This window comes from Berghia stephanieae, unplaced genomic scaffold, assembly GCF_034508935.2.
Source record: "Berghia stephanieae isolate SIO BIC M18660-M18661 unplaced genomic scaffold, UCSD_Bste_1.3 scaffold665, whole genome shotgun sequence".
NCBI lineage: Eukaryota > Metazoa > Mollusca > Gastropoda > Nudibranchia > Aeolidiidae > Berghia > Berghia stephanieae.
Genome location: NW_027628233.1, coordinates 7,501 through 17,030, shown reverse-complemented (window position 1 = coordinate 17,030; position 9,530 = coordinate 7,501). Strand labels below are relative to the sequence as shown.

The 9,530-nt window shown below is 41.6% G+C and overlaps 1 protein-coding gene across 1 annotated transcript in view; it reads right to left on the bottom strand.

Moving 5' to 3' along the window:
• Positions 1 to 781: 781 nt before the first annotated feature.
• LOC144962179 (epidermal retinol dehydrogenase 2-like) overlaps positions 782 to 9,530 on the bottom strand; it is a gene marked incomplete at its 3' end in the record, with an annotated part of 13,355 nt that continues 4,606 nt past the window's right edge. The window contains 4 exon segments of the mRNA XM_078895117.1: positions 782 to 872; positions 6,383 to 6,514; positions 8,118 to 8,236; positions 8,239 to 8,301. Of these exon segments, the coding sequence (XP_078751243.1) occupies positions 782 to 872; positions 6,383 to 6,514; positions 8,118 to 8,236; positions 8,239 to 8,301 (405 nt within the window).

The window sequence follows — 9,530 nt, the reverse complement described above, 5'->3', positions numbered from 1 at the left end:
GACGTCATCTTCGAACTATCTATAGCTGACACCGTCGCCATCGTTAACTTTTTGCCTGACACTGACCAAAAAATGACGTCAAAATGCCAGTCTTTGGCCACAAAAGAAAACAAATCGTGAGTTGTATTCAATAGTTCAACCAATGAAATAACTTGTTTCAATGAGCTCTACTAACGAAAGCTCACTAGGCGGTGCAAAACCAAATAATGACGTCAAACTGTCAGTCCTTTTGGATTTCTCTGTCAGGCTATACGGTCAGGCTATAGATAGTATGCAGATGACGTCACTCAGGCCTTTGTTATTGTTTTTGCCATCCGCGTTTGTGAGTTGTTCTCACTAAACTGTATTAACCAGACTATAAAAGTTCATGGTTACACATCGTTGTTTGTGTTGGTCCGTTATACTTCCGGATGGCAATGTTGTGAGATTCTTAGCCAAGCGCATACTATTATACACGTTTAATGTCATTCACGGTTTTATGTTTTGGTACGTTAATAGATAGTATGCAGATGACGTCACTCAGGCCTTTGTTATTTTTTTTTGCCATCCGCGTTTGTGAGTTGTTCTCACTAAACTGTATTAACCAGACTATAAAAGTTCATGGTTACACAGACTTTGTGTGTTGGTCCGTTATACTTCCGGATGGCAATGTTGTGAACTCCTTGGCCAAGCGCATTCTATCTATATCCGGTTAGCATTGTTATGAGTTGTTTTTTTTGTTTGTTTGTTTGTTTTTTTTTAAGTTAACGCAATGCAAGGTCACGGAGGAACCATCAATTACCTGCAACTCCAAGAAGGCCGGCCGAACTTGCAATGGTCACCAAATGCCCTTTATTTCTTCTGATCATCTGATTGAGGAATGCCTTGGCCATCTGGAACACCAGCGGGAAATAAAATAACATCAAAATAATGAATAAATAAATGAATGAATAAATGAATATAAACATTTTTTGGGCTCATTTCCACTAATTCACCATGCTCAATGCGCATCACAATGGTTCACTTATTCCCCAAGCAAGACATATGAAACTATTTTCATTTCATATAGTGCCAGTTGCCTGTTTTGTACTAACACTCTAACAATATCCGTCACTGCCTATGGCCAGGTACTCATTCATACCTGAGTCGAGTGACATATCGTATCAGTCTGGTATTATGTTGGAATTAATTAATTTTTTTTTAAATGTTGAGTTAACCGTCAACATGATTAAAATTCGGACTTTGAGGTCGTTGTTGTTGTTGTTATTGTTGTTGTTGTTGTTGTTGGAAGTTTTAAAAAAAACAACTTACCCTGCTCAGTGAAAATATCTAGGTTCATATAAAATCTTATAAGTTTTGTTCAGAATTTAATTTTAAGTATTCGATCCACACCGACATGACGTGTCTTATTTGCAAGGGTCTAATGTGCGGCCATATTATGGTCTTATGTTATGACTCTCGCTTCGGATTGGAAGGTCCAGGGTTCGAATCCCGCTCTGAGTGGCGCATTGTTGAGTCCTTGGAAAAAGCTCTTTACAAACATTTTCTCGCCATATTCAGGTGTGAGTGCCCGGCAGCCAGTACATAAAAAAGAGTATTTGTATAGCGCAACATCTACTAAACGTGTTCAAAGAACTTTACAAAGGGTCCCTAGCCAACAGCAACACTTAACTTGTAGGATGAGATATGACTCCTGTTAAGCGATATTACAATTCTTCGAAAATAGACAACGCATTTTACACCTTAGCACATCTTATTTTAATATATATTTGGCAAATTGGAATTTTTTTTAAACATTAAGGCTCAAAAAAACAAAATGGACCAATCGTCACCAAATTTTGCATGGAGTTTACACTTGGCATACAGATGGTTTTCGTGTGTAATGAGATTGATTAGACATCGTGATGATTTTATCAAAAACTCAAATTTGTTTTGTCGAATCCCATCGAAAACAGGTTCCATCATTTTTTGCACTGGGTTGTGTGTCACGTCAACCTTCCGGTTAGCGAGTACGACAATGACGTGGGAGTACTTGCACTGAATCGATACCACTTAGTGGCTCCTCTCTTAATTTTTGATTCCAATATATTTCTTAAAATTTATATGAACCATTTCCCGTTCTTAACATTGGGAAATAACGCTACGACAAGTCGCGAAGTATATAAATAAAATATTAGATGCAGAAAATATCCCCAGCGTCAAAATAAAAAGTTCTGTGGAGATCTCTTAAGAAGTCGAAAAATGTATCGCCCATTATCATTAAGACAATAGAACTGGGGTGTGTCTTTTTTACGAAACCCGCCGAAACCCGCCGAAACCCTGCGAAACCCGCCGAAACCCGCCGAAACCCGCCGAAACCCGACGAATCCCGACAAAGTTATGGGAAGTAGGTGGCAGTGGGGAGTGAACCCAGAACTCAGGGAAGTGTACACCATTGGGGAGTGAACCTGGGACTGGGTTTCGGCGGGTTTCGTAAAAAAAGAACCAGTGCTTTTTTACGAAACCCGCCGAAACCCGGCGAAACCCGACAATATCCAGCAAAGTTATGGGAAGTAGACAACTGTGGGGAGTGAACCCGAGACTCAGGGAAGTGTACACCAGTCGGGAGTGAACCTGAGACTAAGGTTATCGGCCGGTTTCGGCGGGTTTCGTAAAAAAGAATTAGTGCTTTATTACGAAACCCGCCGAAACCCGCCGAAACCCGACAATATCCGGCAAAGTTATGGGAGTTTGGCAACAGTGGGGGGTGATTCTGGGAGTCAGGGAATTGCACACCAGTGGGGAGTTAACCTGGGACTGTGTAAAAAGGATATCAGTGGGAAATAAACCTGGGACTAAAGGGAGATGGATACCATTGAAAGTTGAAGCCGGATATGGGAGTTGAGTACCAGAGGAGAATGAACCTGACACTATAGAAGGTGGGCGCCAGTGGGGAGTGAACCTGGGACTCATGAAATTTCACACCAGTGGGGAGTTAACCTGGGACTGTGTAAAAAGGATATCAGTGGGAAATAAACCTGGGACTAAAGGGAGATGTATACCATTGAAAGTTGAAGCCGGATATGAGAGTTTGGTACCAGAGGAGAATAAACCTGACACTATAGGAGGTGGGCGCCAGTGGGGAGTGAACCTGGGACTATGTAAACAGGATATCAGTGGGAAATAAACCTGGGACTAAAGGGAGGTGGATACCATTGGGAGTAAAAGCCGGATTTGGGAGTTGGGTACCAGAGGAGAGAGAAACCTGACACTATAGGAGGTGGGCGCCAGTGGGGAGTGAACCTGGGACTATGTAAAAAGGATATCAGTGGGAAATAAACCTGGGACTAAAGGGAGATGAATACCATTGAAAGCTGAAGCCGGATATGAGAGTTTGGTACCAGAGGAGAATGAACCTGACACTATAGGAGGTGGGCGCCAGTGGGGAGTGAACCTGGGACTATGTAAACAGGATATCAGTGGGAAATAAACTTGGGACTAAAGGGAGATGGATAAAATTGAAAGTTGAAGTCGGATATGAGAGCTTGGTACCAGAGGAGAATGAACCTGACACTATAGGGGGTGGGCGCCAATGGGGAGTGAACCTGGGACTATGTAAACAGGATATCAGTGGGAAATAAACCTGGGACTAAAGGGAAGTGGATACCATTGGGAGTTGAAGCCGGATTTGGGAGTTGGGTACCAGAGGAGAGAGAAACCTGACACTATAGGAGGTGGGCGCCAGTGGGGAGTGAACCTGGGACTATGTAAAAAGGATATCAGTGGGAAATAAACCTGGGACTAAAGGAAGATGAATACCATTGAAAGTTGAAGCCGGATATGAGAGTTTGGTACCAGAGGAGAATGAACCTGACACTATAGGAGGTGGGCGCCAGTGGGGAGTGAACCTGGGACTATGTAAACAGGATATCAGTGGGAAATAAACCTGGGACTAAACGGAGATGGATACCATTGAAAGTTGAAGTCGGATATGAGAGCTTGGTACCAGAGGAGAATGAACCTGACAATATAGGGGGTGGGCGCCAATCCGGAGTGAACCAGGGACTATGTAAACAGGATATCAGTGGGAAATAAACCTTGGACTAAAGGGACATGGATACCATTGAAAGTTGAAACCGGATATGAAAGTTTGGTACCAGAGGAGAATGAACCTGACACAATAGGAGGTGGGCGCCAGTGGAGAGTGAACCTGGGTCTCAGGGAATTGCACACTGGGAATATGTATAAAGGATATCAGTAGGAAATAAATCTGGGACAAAAGGGAGATGGATACCATTGGGAGTTGAAGCCGGATCTATTTCCCACTGATATCCTTTTTAGATATTTACAGGTTAACTCCCCACTGGTGTGCAATTCCCTGACTCCCAGGTTCACTCCCCACTGGCGCCCACCTTTTATAGTGTCAGGTTCATTCTCCTCTGGTACCCAACTCCTATAGTTCGGCTCGGATACCCACAGTTATCCATCTCCCACAGTCCCAGGTTAACTCCAAATTGGTGTGCACTTCCCTGAGTCCCAGGTTCACTCCACACTGGCGCCCACCTCCTATAGTGTCAGGTTCATTCTCCTCTGGTACTCAACTCCCATATCCAGCTTCAACTTTCAATGGTGTCCATCTCCCTTTAGTCCCAGGTTTATTTCCCACTGATATCCTGTTTACATTGTCCCAGGTTCACTCCCCACTGGCGCCCACCTTCTATCGTGTCAGGTTCATTCTCCTCTGGTACCAAACTTTCATATCCAGCTTCAACTTTCAATGGTGTCCATCTCCCTTTAGTCCCAGGTTTATTTCCCACTGATATCCTGTTTACATAGTCCCAGGTTCACTCCCCATTGGCGCCCACCTCCTATAGTGTCAGGTTTCTCTCTCCTCTGGTACCCAACTCCCAAATCCGGCTTCAACTCCCAATGGTATCCACCTCCCTTTAGTCCCAGATTTATTTCCTACTGATATCCTTTTTACATTGTCCCAGGTTCACTCCCCACTGGCGCCCACCCCCTATAGTGTCAGTTTCATTCTCCTCTGGTACCAAGCTCTCATATCCGGCTTCAACTTTCAATGGTATCCATCTCCCTTTAGTCCCAGGTTTATTTCCCACTGATATCCTTTTTACATATTCCCAGGTTAAATCCCCACTGGTGTGCAATTCCCTGAATCCCAGGTTCACTCCCCACTGGCGCCCACCTTCTATACTGTCAGGTTCATTCTCCTCTGGTACCCAACTCCTATAGTTCGGCTCGGCTACCCACAGTTATCCATCTCCCACAGTCCAAGGTTAACTCCCAACTGGTGTGCACTTCCCTGAGTCCCAGGTTCACTCCCCACTGGCGCCCACCTTCTATAGTGTCAGGTTCATTCTCCTCTGGTACTCAACTCCCATATCCGGCTTCAACTTTCAATGGTATCCATCTCCCTTTAGTCCCAGGTTTATTTCCCACTGATATCCTTTTTACACAGTCCCAGGTTAACTCCCCACTGGTGTGCAATTCCCTGACTCCCAGGATCACCCCCCACTGTTGCCAAACTCCCATAACTTTGCCGGATATTGTCGGGTTTCGGCGGGTTTCGGCGGGTTTCGGCGGGTTTCGTAATAAAGCACTAATTCTTTTTTACGAAACCCGCCGAAACCGGCCGATAACCTTAGTCTCAGGTTCACTCCCGACTGGTGTACACTTCCCTGAGTCTCGGGTTCACTCCCCACAGTTGTCTACTTCCCATAACTTTGCTGGATATTGTCGGGTTTCGCCGGGTTTCGGCGGGTTTCGTAAAAAAGCACTGGTTCTTTTTTACGAAACCCGCCGAAACCCAGTCCCAGGTTCACTCCCCAATGGTGTACACTTCCCTGAGTTCTGGGTTCACTCCCCACTGCCACCTAATTCCCATAACTTTGTCGGGATTCGTCGGGTTTCGGCGGGTTTCGCAGGGTTTCGGCGAGTTTCGGCGGGTTTCGTAAAAAAGACACACCGATAGAATTGAGTTCAAATTGTATTCAATACTTTAAACATATATTTTGAATTGATCGACTTATCGTCAGGGAAAACAATGCTCATAATAAATTATGTGCGGCTATGTGGTCTTGTGGTATGACACTCGCTTTCGGATCGGAACGTCCTGGGTTCGAGCCTCACTCAGCGCATAGTTGAATCCTCGGAAAAGGCTCTTTACTCACATTCTCTCACCATACTCAGGTGTAAAATGAGTACCTGGCCGGTAAGAGCGTTGTCTCTGTCAGAAAAATTGTAATATCGCCTAACAGGCGTCATGTTTCGTCATTCATGTTACGTATTGCTGTTTGTCAGGGACCCCGCTTTGAGCACATTTAGTGGATATCGCGCTATATAAAAGCTCAAAAAACAAACAAACAAAAAAAAAAAAAACAAATAATGAATGACGTTCACCTACCCAGAAATGTGCCATTGTGTTAACTTTGACAGTCAGTTCCATGAGTTTGTCAGGGGCTTCCATCACTTTTTTGCCTGTCACAATTCCAGCATTGTTAACAAGGATGTCGATTCTACCTACTTCTCTTTCAACCTAAAAAAAATAAAATAAAAGCAAACGCAACTAAATAAATTTGTAAATACGTAAGTAAATTAAAAGGATTCAATAGCCTGATGTCACGTCCGCCCAGCAACCAGCAGCTTGGTTCTAAACAAAGAAATTGGATACTTTTTATTCATCACTTTGGCTAGAACTTTTTCACGTGTCATGTGATTAGAATGTATAAAAGTCAACACATGATCAGATTTATAATGTTTTTCTCGTCTGGATACAATCTTGTGCACGTCGGAGAAGTATTTCATAAGGGCGTCCGCCATTGTTCCGATAGTTTAGAACCAGTTACTAAGTTACTATGCGTGATTACGAGGAAGTGACGTCACGACTGTTGAAGCCTATTGATCAATCGACATAAAGATAAATAAATAGATGTGTTAAAATTGTGAGTAATACTCAAGATCTGCTGCAGGTTATTTCGGTTATAGATAGTATGCGCTTGGCAAAGAAGCTCATAACATTGCCATCCGGAAGTATAACGGACCAACACACAAAACTGTGTGTATCCATGAACGTTTAAAGTCGGGTTAATACAGTTCAGTGAGCATTACTCATAAACGCGGATGGCAAAAAACAATAACAAAGGCCAGAGTGACGTCATCTTCGAACTATCTATAGATAGTGTATGCTTGGTTAAGAAACTCACAACACTGCCATCCGGAAATATAAAAAGGACCAACACACCAAACTAAGTGTAACCTTAAACGTTTTATAGTCTGGTTAATACTGTTAAGTGAGAATTACTCATAAACATGGATGGTAAAAACAACAAAGACCTGAGTAACGCCAACTTTGTTATATCTATAGATAGAATGAAGTGACGTCATTTGGGTCTTTGCCGTTTTTTTTGCCATCCACGTTTATGAGTTATTCTCACTAAACTGTATTGTCCAGACTTTAAACGTTCTTGGTTATACTTCGGATGGCAATGTTGTGAGCTTCAAGGGCATTCTATCGAGAGTAACCAGACTATAAACGGTCAAGATAACACATAGTTTTATGTGTTGGTCGGTTATACTTCCGGATGGCAATGTTGTGAGATTCTTGGCCAAGCGCGTTCTATCTATAGTAACCAGACTATAGATAGAATGCGCTTGGCCAAGGAGTTCACAACATTGCCATCCGGAAGTATAACGGACCAACACACAAACTCTGTGTAACCATGAACTTTTATAGTCTGGTTAATACAGTTTAGTGAGAACAACTCACAAACGCGGATGGCAAAAACAATAACAAAGGCCTGAGTGACGTCATCTGCATACTATCTATAGATAGTTCGAAGATGACGTCACTCAGGTCTTTGTTATTGTTTTTTGCCATCCGCGTTTATGAGTAATGCTCACTGAACTGTATTAACCTGACTATCATCGTTCATGGATACACACAGTTTTGTGTGTTGGTCCGTTATACTTCCAGATGGCAATGTTATGAGCTTTTTAGCCAAGCGCATACTATCTATAAACGTTCAAAACATAACACATAGTTTTATGTGTTGGTCGGTTATCCTTCCGGACGGCAATGTTATGAGATGCTAGGCTTAGCACATACTATCTATAAGTCATGTACAGAAGTTGGCAATGACCTTATCCGCCGTGTTGTAGATGGATTCCTTATCCGTGAGGTCCCCCACAAACGTGGTAACATCGGCACCCAGACTCCGACATTCCACCGCAGTTTTCTCATTCAGGGCAGAATCGATGTCCATAGAACCAAGTTACAGCCAAGACCAGCAAATCGCTTGCACAACAGGGACCCAATCGCTCCACCTGAAATTTAAAGAAAATTGATATTATAGGCACGAGGCAAATCAAGGAAATTATGTGGAGGCAACAACTGACAAAAAGATTTTTTTTTAAATGACTGGTCGGTAATGGTCCCCGAGCGTGAAGTGAAATATGGCGTCCCATGACATTCAACCTCTGTCGGGAGAGGGAACTCTAGTAAGGTAATATATTAATATATATATATATATATATATATATATATATATATATATATATATATATATATATATATATATATATATATATCTACTTTATTCATCCAAAAAAATGGAATTTCGTTTACATACGTGGCATGCATAACAATGTATAAACACAAAGTTGAGAATCTATGGCGACAATGTATATATATATATATATATATATATATATATATATATATATATATATATATATATATATATATATATATATATATGCAAATGTACAAAAATGTAAAAATATACAACCAAGAACCAATAGCAAGACCTTACATATTAATTCAATAAATTGAGATAGGCCATAACTCTGGCCTTTAGTCAGAACTTGTTTGTGTATATTTAAAAGATAGTATTTAATCTAAATTACAGTTGCGCGTTAAAAATTCGAACACCATGTGGCAAAAATGAATTAAGGTGACGTGTTGTCTTTGTTTTTATAGATATAAGGCGACGGCTCCTCGTGGTAGAACTTCATATATTTGCGAAGGGGGTGATCGCCATCCTTCATAACTTTCTCCATTTTACTTAGACAAAATCTCTTGAACAGTTCTTCCACATTGGAAATTGGGTGAGTATAACTCCTGGCTTTATCAATTATCCGATCAATTTTCTTAATGTCGCAATTACTGGCATTTCCACACCATGCTCAATACAAAAAGTAATAACGGTCTCAAAAACGGATCTATAAAAAAGGGTGCATAACGTTTTGTCTATGTCAAATTCTGAAAGTTTCCGAATAAAATACATTTTTTTGTTCAATTTAGAGATAACAGCATCGATTTGTAAAAGCCACTGCAATTTATTGTCGATTAAAATACCCAAATATGTGTAAACCGAAACTTGCTCAACGGCTTGATTTTTAATTTTGAGCGGAGTGATGGAATTTGTGTTCTTTCTAAAATCAAAAATCATTTCTTTGGTTTTTCCTACATTTAATTTCAGGGAGTTATCTTCACACCAACCAACAAATTAGTCGATCTCAGATCTGTATGGCGTTTCATCATCTTTAAATAT